This window comes from Camponotus vicinus, unplaced genomic scaffold (assembly GCF_025532165.1).
Source record: "Camponotus vicinus isolate PSW18456_S1 unplaced genomic scaffold, iyCamVici1.0 SCAF_11, whole genome shotgun sequence".
Classification (NCBI taxonomy): Eukaryota; Metazoa; Arthropoda; class Insecta; order Hymenoptera; family Formicidae; genus Camponotus; species Camponotus vicinus.
In genome coordinates this window covers 10,969,937-10,993,898 of record NW_028141947.1, presented here as the reverse complement: position 1 = coordinate 10,993,898, position 23,962 = coordinate 10,969,937, and the positions used below count along the sequence as shown (strand labels likewise).

General features: G+C 44.5%; 2 protein-coding genes across 8 annotated transcripts in view; one reads left to right on the top strand and one right to left on the bottom strand.

The window, feature by feature from the left end:
* Positions 1-23,962, top strand: part of Spoon (A-kinase anchor protein spoonbill) — a 177,214-nt gene that overhangs the window by 60,020 nt on the left and 93,232 nt on the right. For all 3 annotated transcript variants that reach the window (XM_083082352.1, XM_083082355.1, XM_083082353.1), the window contains exon 3: positions 3,430-3,872. The gene's annotated coding sequence lies outside the window, so the exon portion shown is untranslated. The remainder of the gene's footprint in view (positions 1-3,429; positions 3,873-23,962) is intronic.
* Positions 1-23,962, bottom strand: part of E75 (ecdysone-induced protein 75) — an 89,855-nt gene that overhangs the window by 4,504 nt on the left and 61,389 nt on the right. For 3 of the 5 annotated variants that reach the window (XM_083082345.1, XM_083082346.1, XM_083082347.1), the window contains exons 2-4: positions 10,783-10,871; positions 3,436-3,580; positions 184-425 (exon numbers count right to left, since the gene is read on the bottom strand). In XM_083082345.1, coding sequence (XP_082938471.1) covers positions 184-425; positions 3,436-3,580; positions 10,783-10,871 — 476 coding nt within the window. Of the gene's footprint in view, positions 1-183; positions 426-882; positions 2,069-3,435; positions 3,581-10,782; positions 10,872-11,153; positions 11,794-23,962 lie in introns of those variants that run through there. The other 2 variants (XM_083082343.1, XM_083082348.1) reach the window with 2 other exon arrangements.

Below are 23,962 nucleotides of genomic sequence, written 5' to 3'. Positions count from 1 at the left end.
CGCGGTAGCCAAGGTCGCCTGGTTCTCGCGCGATTTCCGCGTAGAATGCTCGAAAGATTAAGACGGCCCAAGGCCCGCGGAGCTATTGACGTCAGCACAGACGCCGACTGTTCAAATCTTAATGCGGCGCGAAACAGCTTGCGTAACTCGCTAATGTCAAGAGGAAAGGTCGAGCTTGTTTACCAAGGTCGGTGGACACGCGGTGTAGTTGGGAGTCTCGCGGGCTCTGGCGAGGATGGGAGCCACTTTGTCTCTGGTAAAGTCGCATGTGTCGAGATGGGCTCGCACCACGGTTGCGAGGAGACGTTGTTCATCCTCCAGTTCGGCCGCTACCGCCTTCTCCTGAGAACGGCTGTGGGAGCTCTGCTGCATGGCAGCCAGAATCCTGGCCTTCTCGCGTTTTGGCACGCGGCCGAATCGCACCGCTGTAATCAGAAACGGATAATCATGGGTTAGATGCGCCGCGAAGCTCGTACGTCGCGCGCAAAAGGAAGGACGATGATAAATAGTTAATGCGATCAATGGATGAATCATGCAACGGACCCGACCGCTATCGCGAGATGACCTTCGCGCGAACGAACGTCGACATTCGCGTGATGCTCGCGCACGAAAGAGCGACGAAATTGAAGAAAACGAATCTCTCCAACTAGGATCAAATCGACGGCTGTTCAAAGCGCGAGTACCGTCACGCCAGATATGGTTTCGCTCTAAAGGTGAAAAAAAGTCAGAGGGGAAAGCGCACGACTTTCTCGCGCGAAGAGATGAAAGTGCGGCGTGCGAGCGGCCGCTGTTAGAAAGTCGTTGCTAAACGTCCCGATCGCTATCACGTCGCATAAACATTAGAACCGTTATCGTTAGGCGAAGGTACGACAGGACACCTACGTGCATTGTGATAGTTGACTACTCCGTTGAGGATCCCTTTTAGAATCGGTAACTCGTCTCCCATGACGATCCCACGACCAACCGCGTTAAGCGACGAGATTAATTTTCGGATTCGATTGCACTTTCACACACGTGACTATAACTTTTATATCGGCAACTATAAATCACCACCGCCTGACACCGCGATCCTCGCTGTCGCGCGAGAAAGCTTCCTGTGGAACGTTGCCCTTGCGCGACTAACGATCATCGAACGATCTTCTCGGCTGACTCGAGACACGAATCACTCCGGGCGATCGCACGGCGGGGTAGCGCGTGCCGCGAGGAAGAGATTGCTCCGACTTTGAAGAATAAGCGCGACTAGTACGCGTGCAGACACGAGACAGCATCACCGCCGACTGAGTGATGTTCCGTGGGTTGCGTTCAACAGCCCCTCCACTTATTCAGCCATCAACGACCCCCACCATCGCGCGCGATTGTGGCCTTTGCCGAGCCTTTGGCCTTGAACTTGGTTTCAGCGACAGCCGCACGAGGCGTACCGCCGACCTATATACGCTGTATAGCGAGCAAATATACGACGCGTCAAGCGTAGCGTTTAACGCGAGGAGCGAGGAAGATGGTCGGATTTCTCTTCCATGCGCAGATGCGAACTTCCTTTGTCGGGGGTAACTTACCCTCGACGACCTTGGGCAACCCCTCGCTGGCTACCTGCCCTGTCACCAGCTGTCGATAGTCGGCTTATCTATTTGCGGACTATCGATCTTTAACGTTGAAAATGTGTCGACCTTATAAACTAAAGCCAAGTCCCGATTCCTTATCAATTATCATCTCTTCGATCTTCATTTTATAATTTGATTTACGACTTAATCAGGAGCCCCATTAAACAACGACAGCGTATAAATCTGCATCAAAGTAATCGATGGACGCGTAGGAAGTGTCCCGCGCAAAAGTCAAGGTGATGACTTGATCGATATTCAAGAACGCGGTCTCTCTCGGTATCTTTGTTCCTTCCATTCGGAGTCTGTCAATTTCGCACCAAAAAAAAGATTCATCTCAACTCGATTCTCGCGGGGTACAAAGCCGTTGTCCAAGTCGCATTCGCGAAGACTCGCGCGGCGTCTTTGTAACCGAGAGTACGACGCGTCGAGGGTGGTGGACAAGACGCGCCCGGTCATAATGACGACGAGTTATCCGCAGCAAGGCGCGAAGCGCTATGACCAGTTAGTCATGTACGGCTTTGGCCAGACGGCGGCCCGCGACGGGAGCATGCGCCTACCGGCCAGGTGGATCCGTGGGCGTAGAAGGGGAAGAATTGATACGCGAAGGAGAGGAACGTACGTCGGGGAAGGGGAAGGCAGTTATGAGAGAAGCAAAGTTCGCGAGGTCTCCGCACGAAGTGTAGCGCCACGCGACGGCGCGGCATCGCCGTCGGCGGACGGTGGGGACGGCGCGTTCCGCGACCGAAGAAGCCGAGACGCGACGATCGCCCGAGCCGGGGAAAGGAGAAGGACGCTCCGAGCGCGTGGTGGGAAAGGAGGGTGGAAGATGGTGGGAGGGTCAAGCGGGAGAAAGGGGGGACGTGTAGCGGTGAGTAGCGGTACTCTTTCTATGGACTTGGAGTCATCCGCCAGACGAACGCAACGGCCGTTTATTGACCCCGCGAATCACGCGTTGATATCGGTAGGCGCGTTTTTGCATCGATTTTTCGAGCGAGAGGTCATTTTGGCGCCATGTTTTTCAGACGTGCAATCGGTCTTGCAATTCGTAGATCGATTTTTCTCTTCTATAGTTGTGATTATTAAAATATCGCAGATTTCAAAATCTGCCAAAATTAACGAATATCGCGGTCTCGTATCTATTTAAAGGAGAGCGCGTTCTAATTTCGTCGAAGGTATATATATATATATGTATTTGCGCCCGCGCGACATGTCGACGACCTAGGTCAATGATCTCGGCGGGAGATGCTGCGAGGCATCGCGCGCGCAACTAAATTATCGCGATTATTCGACAAAGGAGCGCGGTTAGGATTTGATCGATTCGTCGAGAAAAGAAAGCAAGATTCGCTTGTTCGCCAATCGCGAGAGATAATCGCCGTTGCTTTCTCAAACGGCGCACTGGCCACTTTCGCCCGTTGCGACATTCTGCCGTGTCGCGGGGAACAACGTTACGCAAACGGTCAATGACCCGGCAAACTAAATTTTAGAAACTCTTTTCGCGAAAAATGCACACGGGAAAGGAACGCGTTTTACTTTTAATCTCGTGTGATAGTGAGCTCGGCCAAAATAGACTATTTATTTTACAAATATTCTTGTAGGACTTATAATTATAACACAATATGTTATGCATCTGAAATGTTTTTCGCAATCGAGAAGAAGAGAGAAGAGGCAAAAATGATTTTAAATTTATTATATGATTATTTGAGATACAAGACGAGCTAAAATCCTCAAATTTAATTAATCGCGACGTTTCTTTTAACTGATTAGTTTATTTTAAATTTTAATGAAAGCGCGACAAGACAAAAAATTAATTTCTACGTGTGAAATGTTTCAGACTCACCATCACGACTCATGCCGACGGCGATGCACTTTTTGAGACGGCAATACTGACAGCGATTCCTGTTGATCCGGAGGATGCTGCACTGTTGATTCTTGGTGCACGGCCGATACTGAATTTTCTGCTGGATGCTCCGGCGGAAAAAGCCCTGCGAATCACCAACAAAACCCTCGTCAATCTGACCGTCGCTGTCCGACGAAGACCCCGATGAGCAATCGGTCCCCGAACGCGGGGCGGCCAGATCACATTCGCACAAGCACCCCATTAATTCACTCCGGCTTAGGAAAATAGAAATCGCACGGCTATCTGAACAAATATGCGAAAGTCTGTCTCGTTCAACGATTATATCACTCGGTACGTGTTCTTGGGCTCGAAACTGATGACGCTACCTAGGCGAGAGTATCCTCTACAAAAGCGGCAGATCGTCTCTGGCGACTCACGTAAGTCACTATGTTTCTCATGTATAATCCGCATTCACCAAAACTCGCGTATAGTCTCTTCTCGGCTCGCAGTGAACGCGCGTACCAAAGTACAACGCGAGTTTTCGGAGGGGAAAGAAGCGACCGTTTGTATCGGAGCTTGGCTGTGGACTGGCTCTTTCTAGCACAGAGAACATAGAGCCTCGGCACATTGCCTCTGGCATGCCGAGGTGGGGGACACTGTGACCTAATTCCCGGACGTTCACCCGCAGTTCACCGCGTGAAAGTGAGAGTCCCCCTTGCGCGCACTGGCGCTCCTCGGCCGTCTCCCTCTTTGAGTTCTCTCTTTCTCCTAGTCTCTCTCTCTCTCTCCCTCCCTCTCTCTTTGTCTTTCTCTCTTTCTCGCGCTAGAGCGAACCCTAGATAATGTCTTCCTCGTCGTATCTACCGCGAACGCTACCATAGAGGCTCGCGGGCGCTCTACTAACGGGTTTCTTCCCTCTCTTCTCCCCACCCACCGTCCGGAGCCACCCTCTCCGAACGACCTGCCCTACCTCCGTCTCTCGGTTCCTACCCTCGCGCTGATACCCCTCTGACATCCACCCACTCGCAAATATAAGCGCGAATATAGAGAAATCTCCCTTGCTATATATGTATATATTTATACACGTCCTTTTTACCTCTCAATCTTGTTAATCGCTCAGAGATATCCAGGAGGAGGATGAGAGTCGAGGATGAATAAAAATTAGGAAAGGGGTAGGTTAGTGCGCAAAGATACTTCTCTCGTCGTGTATCGGTCGACGACCTCGCGAGACGATTACGTAACACGCGACAACGCGTGGGGGACCCTTCGTGAAGCTTCCATGTACGTTACCGTGGTCGTCGACGTGTCGTGTCGACGATCGCGCGTGTATGCACGTACGCGTACGAAAAGTTGGCGATGCTCGTCGTCGGAGTAACTCCGCTGCGTGACGTCAGACGCGCGACCTCGCCTACCTCAACTTCGTGCGGAGCATCGTCGAGAGAACGATGTACCGTTGCACCTCCGCGCCCGGGCTGTCAATCGGCGCGAGCGTTTGATGCAAGTCAATGAACTGTCAGTGTTGCCAATGCTAAGCATCGCTGCCTGCGATCATTCCAATCGGTTGATCCTTGGAATGAGAAGGCAACTTGTTCCGAATGAAATAACGTAATAAGATTCTAAAAATCCAAATTCTCCTTCGATTCAAATTTCTTTCCAGAGTTTGATTTGTTCCGAGATATTTTGCATTATATGTAAAAATAATGGAACAATTATGCTTTAATTATTTTGTACGCTCAAGCGAGATATTTCGCAGAATGGCAAGTCTGACAAGTTTTAATTCGAGATATTTACTTTTTGTGAAAAACGAAATTACAGCAAAGTGCTATCGGGCCACGAGCTAGCATCGTGGATGCCCGGACGAGGCCAGCAACCCCTGTTGAACCTCTCGGTCGGCGGGAATCCGACAAGCGAAGGGTGAAGGAGGTGTGTGGGGGAATGCGGTGCATCGATCTCTTGAACCGTGCATGGCCCGTGACGGGTCAGGGGGCGACCACCTTTGCGCGTTACCTCAAGTTGTTCGATGTCTTGTTCTTAAAATCCTTACGCGAAAAAAGCAGAGAATCGAGAGTCGATCCTTTAGCTGCTCTAAAAGTATTTCCAAAGGTTCCAATTTTTTTTATTTGATTTTCCAATTTGACTTATACATGATCTCGATTTTTAAATATCGACGATAGAAAACGTTCTTTGTTCCAATTTCTAACAATGATTATTAGATTTAACAATAGTTTCGGGAAAAATGCATCGAGAAAGAACCCAACGAAATGCCACACTCGCGCCTCGCTCGCTTGCATCCGCCGAAACTTTCGCCGGATTGAGAAAGTTCTGTTATTCTCCGTTCTCCATTCGTCACGTTGAGAAAACTCATTTCTGCAAGTCTTTATTACTTGCAATTAAATTTTGATTAAAAAAAGATTGTACCAAGACTTCTTTAATTTTCCACAATGTGTAGGCTGAAATATGCAATGACGTAATAACGATCAATATGAGAAATAAATATTAAAAATTCGCGCTTCTAATCTTTGGAAAAGCTGTCGCGCGATTAACGTGGAGATTTAGCAGGACCATCGTTGCCTAGTTAAGTACTCCAATTTTATTTTCCGTGGAAGCGCAACGACGACAGCGGTAGCTGGCAGGAACGACGGTGACGGTGTACAGGGTTGTATGCGCGTACATGCTTGCATATGAGGCACATATATAGGTAAAGAGAGTGTGAGACATACACACGATGTGGTCGCGGGGCCAACGACCGGAGCGCGCGACTACTGCAACGGATGGGGGGACGGGGGTGAGGAGGGATGGCGATCTGTGACCGAGGGACGGTAGGGGAAGGTGAGCGTATCTGCTACGGAGAAAGAGTGGGAGCGGGAGGTACCATAGTAAAAGTAGGAGGTAGAGCTGGGAGGGCAGAAGGGGAGGACGCGAAACGGAGTAACGGTGACGTACGTAACGCGCGCGCGTGCGCCGCTCCAACAGTCGCGACACTCTCCGCTCCGAGGGCATTAACCGCTCGCTAGCTCGCTCTAGCACTCTCCTACGACCCCAAGAATTTGCCGTTCTATTCTGCTGCCCGGGCATCGATATCGGTAAAGTCGATCGCGGAGGTCAGAGAGGATCGCTTCTGTGCGCGCACAGTTTTGCATCCTGCTGATATCACGGAACGATAACAGCGATACAGCCATTTAATTATAAAATTGGATATCGATCTCTTATCGATTAATCTTGTATTAGAAAGATACGCCTACCGAATATCCTATATATCGGTGTTTAAACTGCTTATCTGTTGATTTATCGATGATTAATCTCTTGGATTGACCTCAAAAGTGGGATCGATATTTATCTGCGGATCGCGTTTATGTGTAAAATGATTAGAAATTAATTTGGGATTTTTGTCTGTAACAAATTTTTTCTCAAGCCTTCTCGTGAATCGCCGAATCGAATTATTAATGCGACGAGACGCATCCGCGTAAATTACGAATTCCTTCGAGGCTCGTGGGCTTACAGATACGTAATAAAACACGTGACGCGTGTCGGAAAGGCAAGAATGATCTATTGTACTTTTCGTCGATGGTATCATGTTCCGCGGGACGAATTTATCGGGTGTAAAAATTGCGGCGGTCCGATTTCGCCCGGCGGGGAAGCGTTATCTCGAAGAGCTCCCGCTCTGGTGGACAGATACCATGTCGAGCGAACACCTACCACGATAATAAGCGACTGACCCGATTCTAAAGTAGATGCACCGGGGTCAGTAACCTCAAGCGAGCACCGAAATACTCGCGCAATCAAATGAAAATGAGATCGCGACTCGTTACGACGTCAAAAATGACGGTTACCCGAGAGAGGGGGGGAGAGTGGAGGAAGGCTTCCCCATGGGAAGGGGTGCGCGGAGAGGATAGCGGAATGAGGGAGGAGGAGGTGGAGGAGGAGGAGGGAGAGTGACGTAACTGGCTCGGAGGGTCGACGACCGGAGGGTTAATGCACCGGTCGCCTGATTTCAACCCTCCGGAAAAAGCGTCGACGTGCACCTCCACCGATGATTGTTTTGTCGCGAAGGTTTAAAGAGGAACTCTACTGTGTTAAAGAATCTCATTTTTCTCCTAAATAACACTTTTTCATCTTTTCGAGAAAACTGGTCACACAAAAGAATATTTCGGTATTATATATTATATATATGTAAATAGTGCTCAGTATGATTTTCCATAATTTAAGATATTGAGCGAGAATTGTAGAGATATATTTTTTAATTTTAATTTTCTTTCCTAATTGAAAGAGAACTCGCGTTCAACATTAAGAATGAAAAAAATGCATATTTATCTTTTTAACAATTTCAAGCCATTTTACATGTCAAAAATTATTGAACACTTCAAGATAAATATTTATTTTAAATCTCTGTAATATGTACCGTTATGGTAGCAAGAGTAGAACAATAATAGCGCCGTTCGAGTATTTTCGAACTGTAATCGATTTAACTCCGATTGAAATATTTAAGAAAGTGCATATATTTTATTCTTCTTCACGATGCTTTAATGAACTGACAAATAATATTTTTGATACTAAATTAGAAAGAAAATCTCGCATAATAATGTGTGTTGTATATTTAGATAATTTATTTATTTAAAACGTGAGCTATATTAGATAGGTGGATCTTTGAATCCTGATAATTTGACATTTGATATTTTCGACATATCAACTTTTGTCGATTTTCAAAATATTCTCGAATATATACCGGTTAATAGAAATTGTATAAAATTTCGTACTTTGTTGCGCGTGACGCTGTGTTACATTGGCAAGCTTTTTCCTACGGTGAAATTAATATCTCAGTGTTGCAATCCGCGTGACGCGAGGAGAAAAGTAGCATACTACCGATGAGACGGTAGAGCGAAATAGTGCAACAGTGGTGCGACCGAGCGACCTAGTCTTAAAGATATCCAACACTCTTCCGCGTTCTCTTCCCTTTCCACACAGCTCCTCTTCCAGTACCTTAAGACGGTCTACCGCTAGCGGCTAGGTCACTCGGTGGAGACTCGTTTGGTTTAGCGCCTCTTACGGCGCTGCGGCCATAAGTTACTGACCTAGTCAACCAACCGGGGGCCATGACTCTACCCGACCGATTAGTCTCTCCAGTGAATTTCAGGCGTTGGAAAGGTGGTGGAAAGTGGAAGGACGGATAGAGGGGACGGAAAAATCCTTAGCCAGGTGTTTCCACATGGAATGCGGCCAATCTAGTTCTTTTTTTTTCATGTCCTACAATAGGAGCGATGAAAGCAGAAGTACCTGCTCCGCGCCATGAATTGAAAGGTCCTTCCGATACTTTCGCCTTCCCGCGGTTACAACGATGATCACTGGGTTTTTGGTTGACCCAACTCTATCTTTTATCTCCCTTCTTTCGGATCCTCCACCGTAAAATATCTACTGCTGGTTCCGTTCGATTATTTCAATGGGAAAAAGCGACCAGAACAAGTTATTAATCTATTGTCGCTCTCTAAAAATTGCGTTCAAAGAGTATGTAGCTATTTGTTTTGTCTAATCTCAACAATTATTATATTCAATCTGCATTGAAATCATATTATAATAATCAAATAATGGATTAATATATTAAAGAGCTTATTCAATTTTACAAAAAAACCGACAAGGATAAATTTAAATATAAAATCAATGATAAATGTAAATACGACTATCAAGTTCTTTAATATTTTCTATCATAATGCAACAAACTCTTGGAGATATTTTTACCTATAATATAATAAATATTATATAAAATATCACGTCGTAAAATTCATAACAATTGGATTCGAATCGGAAGCATATAAATGCGTGTATCTTGGGTAAAAATTTGTAAAAGTAAAGATTAGAACCGTAAAGATTAGAAGAAAGATGACGATACGAAGCTGCCACGCGAATGGTCTAAGTCGATCTGCGAGCGCGAACGATGCACAGCACCTGGTAGTATAACCACCTCCATCGCATCGCGTGTCGATGGAGGTGGTAAAGTCGGCGGTGGGTAGTGGCGCCGTTCCTTCACTTCCTAAAACGCGGCGATAGCCAGTGCTATCCCACTTCCGGCCGAGCGTGTTGAAAGACGCGCGTACAGTCGAAACAAAAGAGACACGTCAAAATCGGGGTATGATTTAAACAATTCGTGAAAACATTCGCGTCACCAGGAAAAAACATTCGATCGAATGTTTATTATAATACGAAGATAAAACACGAAATGCAACAATAATTGTTCGATCTGAATGACATTTTTAGCATCTTTGAGCCTCAAATATCGGCAATTTTTCATTTAGTCAGAATGTTAAGCTGTTAGGTCTGAAAATTGCTGACAGAAAGGGGATCTTTAGAAGGAATTTGAGATGTCACCCTGCTGCGAACCTTCTTCTGAATCTCTTTAACACGAACAATCCTAAGTGATAAAAAATCACATTTTCCGCCTGGTTTCACGCAAAATATATTACGCAATAGTTAAGTCCTTCCTTTTATCGTTTCTTTTATTCTTTTCCTGAAAGCGATGGCGGCTGAGTAACGTAAAAAATGGCGCAGAAGAGTAGTGAACGTCGCCAATTTTAAAATATACAAGGAAATGATTGATGTTTTTGATAATAATAATAATATATTGATAATAATAATAATAATAATAAAATTGCACTGATCTTCATAATCGATAAAAAGTTCGATAGTCAACGATCGCAATAGCCCTGATGATACGTAAATCGAAAACCTTGCCGATTGTGGGGGGACTACCGGGTCGTGAAATAATTTCAAGGACCATCTCAAATCTCTTATGATTTCCGCGTGACCAAGGTTAACCCGTGCTCTGTCGACAGTTCCTATGTAGCCTTGGTTTCTTGTCTCACGCATATTTACATTCACGCACTTTACATACATTCCTACTGGCCGTCTCGCGCATCTGCAATTTCGATATTCTTAAAGATATTATAATAATCTATCGTTGTAGATATTTTAAACAATTTTAAAACAACAAATTCTCTGGACAAGTTGATCTTACTTTAATGGAAATTACTTTTTTTTATATATTTTAGACTTATAAAAAAAATCTTTAATTAAAATCTTTTATTTCCGCCAAATTTTTGTATCTTTCGATTATAAGTAAATATTGATATCTATGCCAATAATATGAAGCAAGATCAATTTTCTCAACAAAACATCTCGGCAAGCATATCGAAATCGCTAAACACAGCTCGCACTGTGATCGCTTGTGCGACATCGGATCCCGTCAGCGGAATCTTTGATTCGAAAATTCGATTAGACATTGTAACGTAACTCTTTTCGAATCGACGATAGCGCTGACAGAATCGCTACGTAACTGACAACTGATCCGTCGGTACTCACCTTGCATCCCTCGCAGGAATGGACTCCATAGTGAAAACCGGACGCCTTGTCACCGCAGACTCGGCACAACACGGTGGTCCCGTCGAATTCTGAAACAAACGAGAGAAGCGCGTCCCGTTAATGCAGGTCGTCGCAACGATATCCTCTCCCGCGGCTTCCTCTCCACGTGCGACTGTGAGAGAAAGGTGGGAGGGAAAGAAGAACACTTTCTCCTCTCTCGAGCGCGCGTGCGGCTTGTTACAGCATCGCCGTATTATAACTTTCTGCTTTCACCGGCGGTCCTACCTATTTTTTTTCACGCTCGCACGCGCCTGCCTTAAATTGCATTATTTATCACGCCGTCAAAGAGATGGCGAATAATTGTCGCGTACCTATATTGAGTTCGGGCTCGGGTTTAGCGGAGGAGACCGTTGAATCCATCGTCGGCATGCTGGGACTAAGACGATGAGCGGCTAATTGCACCACGTGAAACGGACTAGACATGCCCTGAGCCGGTACACGCGGCACGCTGGACGCGCGGGAATCGTGGGTAGACACGCCGGCGATTAGCGATTCGGATGCGGGTGACGTTGCCAGCGTGTCCTGCGCGCTACTGTCCGCAATAAGAATCATGTTTCGTCGAGAAAGGAAGCTATCGCCTCGTCAGTGTTCTCTCGTCCTGGACGGAAACTCCATCCGTTTCGCTCACGACACTGCACTGACAACGATTAGGTCCACATTCGCGATATCGGTCCACTGATTCTCATCTCGCTCTCACTGTCACCACGCTCACTGATCGATCACTAATGAATATCGATTCGGGCGCTCGCGCGCCAACTTTCGCTCCGAGGCGTACGAGAGATCGGTACGATCTGCGGCCGTGCAAAGGTTACGGCCAGGTGTTATAGCGATGCTCGCCGGCAGACGCGACGAATGGTAGCCGAACGCGAGCGGATGGTAACCTGAAGAGAGAGTGAAAGTAAGTCTTCGCTCGAGGGAGGTTCGCGTTGGTCTGACTCGTGTTCGGCGCTGCCGAGTATTGGTTACCTGGGGGCCGTGCAGCCCTTACTCGGCAACTCTGACCAACTCGAAGGTGGGGAGGGATTGATGTGCCTGCTCGCTTGCCAGGCTATCGCAGGCTACCTCGACCATCTACAATGTCTACGCCCTGGCTACCTAGTATGTAGTAGAGGACACACAACACATTGCTCCGTACGCTCTCTTACAGGGCCCCCCGAGAGAGTTCATCGTATTTTCAATGCTGGAGGTCACTGACAAGTCGCTGCGGGCCCCCGGAGCTGTGCCGTCGCGACCGCGACGGGCCCGACCAATCGGTCGTCGGCTCGACGGGCCCTGCAGTCGCGCGATTGGTCCGGCATCTTCCCCACCGCATCTACCACGACCAGCCGGCGGGGTCTCCTTCCTCCCGTTGGAGGAAGTTCATCGGCCGAAACCTTGACTGAATTACCCCGCAGCGGCGGCCAAGGCCATGCGCCCTCTCGCTCGAGCTAACCGCGAGCGTAGTGATTGTCGCGTTGCTTTTCCATCTCTCTCTCTCTTTTTCTCTTCCTCTCGCCGTATCCTTGTCTCTTGCCTCTCTTTCTCTCTATTCCCACACTTGCTCCTCTCTCTTTTCGCTCACTCGCTCTTTCCTTATGTCTCTATATCGCGCGAACGTTCTTCCTCTTTGCTCTTTTTTTCCTTCCTTCTTTTTTCATATTAGTATATACTATGTACAACCGTCCTCTTTTTTCATCGCGATATATGATCCGCTTTGTTTCCTCGTACTTTCCTCCTCTCGCGCGCGCGAAAAATTTTAATTCTTGCGCAAGGATTTAAGAATGTCATAATTTTTATATTACCAAAGAATTATTCGTAATAATGTCAGTTGTAAATAATAATAATTTTATCTAATTAATTTGATTTTAAAATTTGTCATCAAGATTCACATTTATGAACGAAAAAATGACCATCACATATATGTTTGTACGAAAAATGTGATGACGATTCGACATACTCGCTGAATCAGTTTGAGAGATCAAGTTGAGGTCGCTATTTTAACATAAATATACTTGATGTTCCGATCGCATTCTCATAGCTGTTTATCGGTTTTCTTACGTCGCATCAAATTACTGCTGATAAAACCGAACCGGATATCAAACCTACTAATTATTGATTCTCTTTAGCTACGCAATAAGAATGGAAAAATTTCGCTTAAATATTAAAATAAGCAGCACACGTATAAAACTAAATTTACTAATTATTAATAAGTATTTCTTATAAAACAATTAAATATTTGTGGTAATCAAATCTCAAACTAAATTACTATTTATGCAAAATGATGATAAATTATTTAATTATCTAATAATGTTTGATTACTTAATGATGCGCAAGAGAAAATTTGGTATAGAAAAAGAATATGCTTTTCGGTATAGAAAAAGAAAAAGAGTGAGGTCAATGTTAATTGCACTGTTGTAAACTCACGACAAAACAAATTGCATTGATAAAAATGTGTCTTTTACTCCAAACAAACCTTTGGACTATATCAATTTTGACTCATTGTCAATATTATTACTTGCTTATACACACGAAAACAATTAAAATTCATACATTTACAAGACTATAAATGCACAGGACAAAACAAATTTTTCTTTACAAGGACACGTTGTACAATGTACAATAGCAAGGTCGGCAATCAGATTCAAAGGGACAGCGCTGAGGAAAGGGTTATATGATTTTCTATATTATCGAATTTTCCATTTTTAAGGCGATTACTCGGTTTTTCTGCTTTACAAAAATATCGTGTTTCCAGAACCTGAAATATCCTGCCATGGAAAATCTTTGAATGCACTTCCTGTCAGTCTGAAGAATCTGTACGGCTGCGAATCGAATGTGAACATTTGAGGGTATTGAATTATGCGAAGGTTTCCGTAATGCCGTGTCAACTTTACTTTCATTATTAGAAAATAATTCGTAATAGTAAATTATATGAGACAAATATTCGCATTTATTCCTTAAGTTTCATCGCAGGTTGTATAAATGAAAAGTAAAAATGTAGCTGTATTTTTTCATTCTATCGCGCTTCTTGTAAATGGTTGCGATGTATTATCTAGTATTTTTGAAAGAGAGTTGTTCTTTGGTTAACCGATGCTTATTGAGCACAATAAATCGTCTCTCCGTGAGATAGATTTACGCGCCTATTTCGTTGAAACATTTCTTCACGCTCTCTTACTCGGCTACGAACTCGGACAGACCTCGAATGTAATGGCCGCGACGACGGAGGTCAGACGATGGCGTTTCCTTGAAATCGGGTAGTGACCTGCAGCCACGCACATTTATATGCAACGAATACACCATGACCCTCGCGTCTATTTTTAATCGATCGTACTGTAAAGCTATCGCACGTGTCGTTATTACGTTCTTTTCCTTTAAGCATCGTGTCAGAGAATATTACAATCTCGGACGTGAAGAGAATTTGATGGCTCATCTTCGCCGACACGTTTCATAGAATGTTGAAATATAATTGTGCGGATTATTTTCTTCGGGATAGATGCGCGAATGATTATTTACTATTATGACGATAGTCGATGATCCTCGGGGAAAAAAGATTAATAAGACTAATAAAAAAATTTCACAACGTTGGATCATTAATTACGTCGCATTCATAAAGACGTAGGTGAGCTTCTTCGCTTTGCCTGGTTCTCGCGTTTGAATTACATGACTTTCCGCCTTCGCGTACAGCTTAATGGATTCGTTTTAGCAATTATGCAAATGGGATTATCGGCGTTTGCATTGTGTATCAAGATGATTCGCGATTCCTCGGTCTCGCTGTAATGGAATAGTAACGCGCAGCGATGCATGTAGAGGAGGCGCGCGGATAAAAATGTAACAAGCAGAGCCACGTAATTAGAGGTTGCCTCTCCGCGGAGAGGCAACCGAGGATTGCATTGTCTACCGTCCGTGTCCTTGGCACTGAGCGACCGGTCGCCGACTTCATCGTCGCTTTGCCTCCATCAAGATTCCCGGCTTCCTACCAGCTTCTGATTATTGCACAATCACGATGCAAACGTCAAAGGTCCTACATACTATTCGCATCTCTGACAGAATAGCTTGATTCCTTCGTCCATGAATTTTTTACTAAATCATTTGTACCTTAAACCTTCGATTTAAAAAGAAAACAAATAAACTTATCACGACGATTGCGCTGCATAATTGTCGTGCGAGAGAAGAGTACTGTTTGATCTGAACGCTACTTTCGCGCGATTCGCGGCTTAACGGAGTGCATAGTCGCGAATACATAAACCTGGTGCACATTGCCATGAACGCCGATCGTCGCGTATATGTCGTACCGCTGAGTAATATGGCGATACTTCCGCAGTGGGCGCTATGGGGCAGGCTATGGGCATAACGGTGCGCACGGCGCGTCACGCATATGCGTGCGTGATGTCACTGAACCTGGAGCAGCAGCAGCAGCAGCAGTAAGAGCGAGTGCACGTATATACAAACTCGCAAGAATACCACGCGACTGTTGCGTCTTGTCGCTTTGTGTGCTGTACTTTACATGTACCGAGATGTATTTTTGCATCGCACGCGCTTCATCCATTTTTCTTACGCGTCCATAAGACTGTGCGACAAATTTAAAATTATAAAAAACTCACGGAAAGATAATCGATTAACTAATAATGATCTCTGGAGTACTGCCAACTTCCGGACCAGAAGAGAAGATTGTAAATCTTGTGGGAAAAAATACTCGAAAATTGAAATATGTATACAAAAAGTACGTAGATTGTTCATTCGGAAACGCCATAAAATTTACGTGACCGCGCGCGTGCTTTTTCAGCATGAACGTTGAAGGGTCGGTTGTTCCAAAAAGAAAAGGAACGGAAGAGGATCGATGGGCGTGGAGAAGCAGCTGCGTTGCATCACGCGTGCACCCGCTGCACGGACATTAAGATGCGCGTTGTATTTCGTCGGCGTAATCTTTACAATGCGGCGCGTGTCTTCGATCATATCTCGCTCGGGGAAGCGCAGTGACTCAGGATATGTGTCAACGACGATGTGTCGTCGAATTTCTCGCTCACGATATTGACCGCGATTCCGCTGCATTTCCAAATCGTTACATTTTTTTAAAGACATCTATATATTTCTACTGTCCAATTAAAATTATTCTCCAGTTTTATTTTATCTGATAAAGCACTATCTCTCGGTCAATTTTTAATTCGAATTTAAATTTGATAGTGATAAAACTTGTGTTAAGAATATCGAATTTATTCAAATGCTCTGTTTAAATTCATTAATTATGGAGCCGGTTGTGAAAATGACACGAGCGATACTGTTTGCGCTTGCTCGTTCGCTCGCGGCGAAAGAAAAATGGAAAAAGTAATTTCTCTGCTGGCGCCACGTGCTGGGTCGACCGATGGACGACTTGCGCCGCGACCTGCAAAGAAACACAAGGAGGCCGCTCGACCACCTCGTTGCGTTCGCGAGCGAGCGCAAGCACACGTGCACGATCGCTCTCGCGTCTGTAAATGGTCGCGCGTGCAATTGACGCCGCGAAAGAAGCCTCGCGTCGTTCAGGTGGAATCTGGTGGAGGAACAAACGAGAGGAAGGCACGCAACGAGCCGACATAGATGTCTGCGATCGAGTACAGTTGCAACGGCGAAGTAAAGATGAGCCGAGGTGCGATTCGCGCAGTTCGTGCTAAAGAAAGAAATGCAATATCGCGCGCCATTCTGATCGCGAGTCCTAGGAAGGCTTCGATTTTCAAAGCCTCGGCATCTCGAACCGTTAGATCTTTGATGAACCAAGATGGACGAGTTACAGTAAAGTCCTGTCAGCCACGAATCTCGCCGATTCAGTGCAAAGGAAGAAATAGAACGTCGTGATTGAACGTTACACGTTCATCATTCTGATCGTAGAGTTTATCATGATTTCGATTTTCAAAATCTCATTTCCTCCAGCCATTATATATTGTCGACAAGGAAAAATGATCGAGTTATAATAGATTGCTGCTTATAAATTGGATCGCGTGGGTTAAGCGAACGCAAGAAGTGGGATATCGCGTTATCCTGGCTCTGTTCTAAGAATCAAGAGTATTCCAATCTACGAAGTCTTAGCTCCTTGAACCGTTAGATCCTGTACTTTATGAATAGCTGCATGTATCTTTGAATATTGCGAACTTTACATACACGAATGCTCAATGCACGTTGTATCTTAACATTTCTGAAAACTTAAAAACGCATTATTTAAGCTTTAATAGTAGTATAGGTCACCTTGTTAAAATTATTAAGATCATCGAAAGCGTCATTCGCGATGGTAAAGCCAAGGTGAACGGAAAGAAACAGACGCCTTCTCGAGGAAACGACGTGGAACGTGAAGGTAAAAGGTAGTGTTGGCAAAAAGGAAGACAGAGAAGGAAAGAGAGCGAGAAAGAGTGAGAAGAGCAAGGAACGTGTGCCACTAGCCCCAGGCTGGCCTGCTTCGCATTGCTACTTTGAGACGCAAGTTGATTATAGCGAGTACCTTTACTTGTGGTCCCGCCTCCTCTCACGGATTGACGAACGGGCAGCCGTAGCAAACCGCTTTTTTCTTTCTCGATTGATCACGAAAAACGAGGAGAAACGAGGAGGCCGATCGTGCGAGCCTCTAACATAAGCCGCTAACTGGGCTGACTGTGAGAAAGACGAGACCGTGTTTCTAGGGCTTGATTATCAGATTGATATAATTGGCAATTAATTTTTTTTATTTAATATTTTTGCAAACAAATTTACGCGCGCAAATTTCGTTTTAGTATTACTTTATAAAAAAAGGCACAATATGTGTGTGTGTGTGTGTGTGTGTGTGTGTATGTGTATATATATATATATATAGTGATTTTAATGACAAATTTAGTTTATTATTTAGATATAAAAACAAAAATATACTTACTGCTGCTACATGTGAAATTGATTTTTTTTTAAATATTGCAAAACACATTATTTGTAAAAAGATTATAGGCCATTTACGACAGCTTTATGCACATACACAATTATGCAAATACTATAATGACATTGATAAGTATTTATTTATTTATTAAATATATATTTTCATATTTTTTTAATAATAAATATAGATGATGCAAAATATTAATACTTGGCAGAGGCATTTTTAACGTACATGTTTTATACTATGTTTTTTTAATTTTCAAAAAAATAAAATATATTTGAATATCAATTAAAATATATTTGAATAAAATATCTATTTTGCATATAATGACATGTTTGTATAGCTTTCCATAATATTACGGTCAGTATTAGAAGTTGTAGAAAATTGTCTCTTAATGAAAAAATTATATATTTTATTCATCAGATTAGAAAGAATATAATAGAGCGTTAAAAAAGAACGTAAAAATTGTCATAAAAATTCGTTCGCCTATTTAATTCTGAATAAATAATCGAGAGTAAATCAAATATTGTAGGTAATGGCGCGTAATGATGGAAACTATAATTAAATTGTCGATTAAAGTACCAAAGGTTAATGTGTTTGGCATGATATAATATCGCGAAAAAAAGGGAAAAATCGTTAAAGATCCTGAATTTTCGCGATCATCGATCCTAGAATGGCGAGAAGCTCTGAGGCGTGGTCTTCAGGAAGACAATGGATGCCGTGTCGGCGTCCTCGCGGTGCGTTGACCCAGAGAGCAGTCTGGAAACGATTAATGGGGGCTTTTACATAACCGGCCTTGCCGTTCTCGAATCTCGCGTGGTCTTGCCCGGCCGTCGTGATCTCGCGGCGATCTAACTCATCGTCTGGCATCTGCATTGTGAGCCTTGCGACAATACGCGGCATGGGAACCGGTTTCGCGCAAAATGCGGGTATAGCGATGCACAGCGCGGACACTGATTGCATCCGTTGCATCGAACGCGAGTTGCAGGGAAGGGGGACTCTATGGCTCTAGTGGTGAGAAAGAACGTTTTAGTATATACATAAGATACTATCGCGTATATACAAGCTCGATAGAAGGCCGTCTCAAGCCCTTGCAGCGACACATGCAAAGTGTCAAACGCATCTGGTAGCAATCGATATTTCAATGTATAGCGTAATAATGTAATACCTATGTACGATCAAAGAAGCGATAAACTATTATTAGATAGTGAATTCTGCATGAGCTTTTTATTCGCGTTTTAATGTCCTATTAATTCTTATGTAATAGACCGTATAAATTATGGAATAATCATAAACTATCGATTTCTCGCGTACAATAGATTTAATTGGAGTAGAGAACCGTGTCGCGCGCCTCTGGATTCACCATCGATGGCGGCTCTCGCCGGGGTCCTCCGTCAAGTGGGCCGGAAAGCGAAACCAATCGTGACTACCGCGTCGCGGGCAGCGCGTTCTCGAGGAACAACCGAAAAGTTTGACACGGCGGGATTCAACGACCTCGTTGTCGCGGCAGCGGAATGCGCGTTTTCCGCGAATAGGGAGCCGCCGTTCGTTTGAAATTCCGCCGAGCGATAGGAAACGAGGTCCTCCACCTCGGCGGTGCAGCACAATTGGGTGTAGGAAGGTAGGGGAAGATCGGTCACGGGTGTATCGCGCCGAGTGTGGTTGCTAAGTCAAAATCGGTCTATCCGCGAAGCGAAGCTTCTTCATTCCGGGAGGCAAGGATAGGAGGAGAGAGAGAAGACCTGGAGGAGAAGTAGAGAGAAAGAGAGACAGAGAGAGAGAAAGAGGGAGGAGGCAGGCGGCTTCCGCGAATGTTACGGGACTGCATAGCGACGTGGGAGTGCAGCGACTGCATCGGCGCGCGCGTCTTGCACCGACACGTATGCACGTATGCACGTATATGTATATATGCACACACACAACGCATGGTCTCGGGAGTGCGCCGACCCCTACCAGCTCGCAAAACGGTCAATGACCTCTTCGCGCCGTTCGTCCCCATCCCACCCCGCGCGACTCGCCGCGAACGAGCACCTGCGTCGACGCTGAACGAAACGCGCCGGGATTGTGCGGGGCGTCGCGACGCCCGGCACAAAACCCGGGGTGGCAAGCGCAGCGGCGAGTGCCCGTGCACCCTTAGAAAGGATCGATTTTTCAAGCTTTAAGAGGAGATTGTCCCTGTCGATTTTGAAAATTTAGACGAAATATATAGGGATAGTATACCTCGATAAACTTCATTTTTAATCTTTTATATTTTCTTCTTTTCCTAACCAAGAGAGCAAATCGACGATATATAAAAAAAATTACGGATAAATTAAAAAGAGGGAATAGAAACGTGCTTAAAAGTATGAATGCAATTAAGCAACGGAAGAGAAAAATTACGCAATGATCAATCTCTGAACTTTCTATGACATCACTTGGCGCGGTAAATTAATAGATATTCACGTCTCTAAATTAAATGCTCCGAGAATTGTTACGAGGTACCGCGAGGTCAATCGCATTTCGCACTTAGCGCGAGCTTTATGCGGCACGGTTAGAATCGGATAAAAGAAAAGCGAAGGAAGAAGGTGGGTTCGTTCCTCGCCCTCTCCCTTCGGCCTCGTTAGATAGACACGCTTTTGCTTCCCGGTGCCTAAGAACGTTCGAGATGCGAATATAGGGAAGGAGGGAGGAGGAGGAGAGAGGGTCGTTGGAAAAGTAGGAGAGAGGGCAGAAAGAGAATAAGAGAAGGAAGAAGAGGCGCAAGAGGAACAAGAAGAAAGGAGAGGCAGAAGAAGAGGGGAACGCATCCTCGGGGCCGTCCTAACGGTAGGGCGGGTCACTGCACGCGGCTACGCGAATGCAACTCTTTGCAGTTGCACCGCGAGCGCCTGGCAAAGACTTCTACCAGATCGTGTGCACCGGTGCAATGCCCTACCTAGGTGTAACGCTCCCAGCTGCCCTTACGTATCCTCGTCGTCGCGCGAACGCGCGTCCTTTTTCCTCCTCTCTCCTCGATCATCGTCCTCTACCACCTTCGAGTCCTTGAACTCTCTCGCGAAGGGCTCCGTTGAGAACACGAAGAGGCAGTCTCTCGAGATAATCGCCTCCGAAGATGTTCGAGGGCACCTGACTCTTCGAACGGTCCATGCCCGAGTAAACGTTCGATTTTGTCATAAAATCGAAAATTAATTTTGCGCGCGCGCGCGATCATCGAAACAAAATAAAATGTTTATTTGTATCAAGCCTGCAAAAATCATGGCGGGAATTTATTAAAGAAAATTTAAATTTATATAAAATTAATAAATATATAAAAATTTGAAGGGGGATCTCTCTTTTTCAAAAAAATAAATCTAACCGAAAATATCAGGCGTTGTATTTCGATATTAAGGGACATCATCGGGACCCAGCGATATCTCTCCGATTACAAATAACTCTTTCGTCACACTGTCGAGAAAATTCATGGTGTTTCGTTGGTATGGAACGCGACGCGTAACAGTACTCCTACGTTTCTACGCTTAAGTACGCACAAATCCACGCGCTCGTACGTCCGAGAGGTACGTGCGTGCGTAAGAGCATGAATGACATAACGATCGTAGGAGTCGACCGTCGGCCATCGACCCTAGATTGTCGGTACGTTACTAGCGTGTGTGCATCGGTTTTTTTTTCTGGAAAAATTTGTATTTCTCTATCCCGTAACTTTTTCAATTATAGGGGAGAGTCGCGTAACTAGTACAGTGGTATCGCGAGTGGTCGTTAAAATTTTGCACACTGCTCCTTTACCCCTTTCTGTCTTAAGCACGCATGCGTGAGAGTAGCGAATAATACGAACGATCGAGAGTGTTCGGTCGTTGACCTTTGGCAAATGCATTCGCGATGCATCGCGTTTAAAAAGAATTCTCATTAAAATATCTTTTTTGCACGCGGATAGAAATAAATTTCTTATAATACGATTTATGCGATAAGAATTCTGATTATTATAACTAGACGATCGATCGCTTTGATATAAAATTGCAAAAACTTGTACCCATCAAAAATTTAAGAAATAATTTATCGAAGATTATTTATCCATAAACGTTCGAAGATTATTTATTCATAAACGTTTCTCTTTCTAATATTTATGTGAAAATTTAATTGAGAGATGCGGATATTTCAATAAATCCAAAAGTATAATTGTCATCAACTGTCTCTTCTCAGATTACAACTGTAATTTATTTTACGAGAGCATCGAGTATGACAAATAGCACGATAATTCTGGTAGCAGTCGGAAATGGATGTCTCATAGTGAAGAGTGGCTTGGCGCGCTAAGCCTGTTTTTCTGACCCACATCGTCGAAAGTTCGTTGCCACTATAATCCAGACGTGGCGGTTACCTGCGCAGTTTTGTTAGATGAATGATCTTTTGCGTCATACGGTGTGACCAGTGTTTTCGTTGATGTAATGTCTGGCGTGGTAGTAAGACACACGGCCACCGTGTGTAGCGTGCATGATCATGGAGCCGGGAACGGTTCTCTGTCTCTAGATAGAGGTCGATCTACTTTCAGCCCCGTGAATTAATAGATGAAATTAAAAGAAAAGAGAAATATTAGTATTTATATCCATATTCTGTTAAAAATTAATAGCGCTCACGATTAACGTGTTATTTTTATATGAAAAGTTCTTTATATTAAATTGTATATATTTTATATAAACATTTTAAGACGTGCAAGAAAATTTCTTTAAATATGTCGCTAAAAGCGCGCGAAAAAGACGTATCGAACATCTGATTTGCGCTATGAAAATAGATACTTTAGCCATGCGGTATATTTTCCAAATTGCTCTAGATTATACGCGGTCTTTGCAGTAAGTCGCTTTTTCGATTTCCTCCCCGGCAGCTTTCAATGAAAAAGCGAGTCTCGTTTCGCGACTTGCTCGATCATCGAAGGTTCTCGATTTCGGGGCACCGGCAATGAGAAGGAGGCGATGAACTCGGTCATCGGGCAACAAACTGCAAGCCCCACTAGCTCGCCATCGTGGCTTCCTCTTTGCTTCTCGCTCGTTCCCTCCCTCGAGCCTTCGTTTCGCATTTCTCTTCCTCTCCTTCTCCCTCTTTTTCTCTTTGCCTCCTTCTCTTTTCGATTACACGGCGCACACACGCGTATTACTCCGTATACGAGGTAACGCTGCTTCGAGGGACGCTTGACCGTGAACTTCTCGATGTTTCTTCGGGATTTCTCGCGCGGAAATCGGGAGGAATCGTGCCGACCGCGTGACGCTCCCTTGCGATTTCTTACGGCCGGTATCCTGAGAGAGGAGAGATAAAGTGGATGCTGAGCGAGCCTTTACATTTTTCAATGCTTAGTTATAGTTCCTTATTATAGTTTCTCATATCCTTACTTGGATTATTAAATTTTTTTGAAATCTCATATGTATCCTTTTAAAATTCCCAGATATTTCAGATATCTTGTATTTTGACATTTTTAATCTTCAGATATTTTATTTAGAAGAGATACGGATTAAATCAATTATAATAAAAAAATTTGATAACGTGTTTCCATTTCCAGTATATACTGATATTATTGAAGGCAAATTTAAAAAAAAGTTTAAGAAACATTTATGGATGTCAAATGCATTGCAATGCTTTATTAGACTTATTTTCGTATCAAATGATTATTGTTGTTTTTTTATGCTCTAACGACACGAATCGACCATTAACATTGATAATTTATGACGATGAAACGTGACGTCGCGTCAAACCCATCCCACCACTTCTTCCATTCCGAACCTTTCCTGTCATGTGATAAGCTCACGCGTAGCGGTTTCTCCCGCGTTCTCTAATAATGTTTTAGACAGACGATAATAGCAGATCAATAATTTGTAGATAGAAGTACCAATTCCGTTTGATAGCGATTTAAAAGTAAATATCTCGTATCTCAAGATTTACAACATTTATCGTTTTCTCTATCTCGCCGTTCTTTCTAAGACTAAGTATAATGTTAAGACAAACCGTGTGAATTCTGCCGTTCCCGGAAGAAGCGAGAACAGTGTTGATTCGACGTTGAAGTAATCCCTGGCGAGGGATGTACGGAGAACACAAGAGGAAAGGACGAAGGAGGAAAGGCGCAGGAGACAGGAGGAGGGCGTTAGGCAGGAATCTCGTGTGCAATTACTTCAGGGTACATCTAACCAGGGCTATGCACTCCGCGGGCGAGGGCCTCCTGACAAACGGTGAAAAAGCCCGTAGCGTAACCGTTGCTGTTGCTGCTGCATAGCACATTGACGTCGTTGCTAGTGTGGGTTACCTGGTTAGTGACCGGCCAAC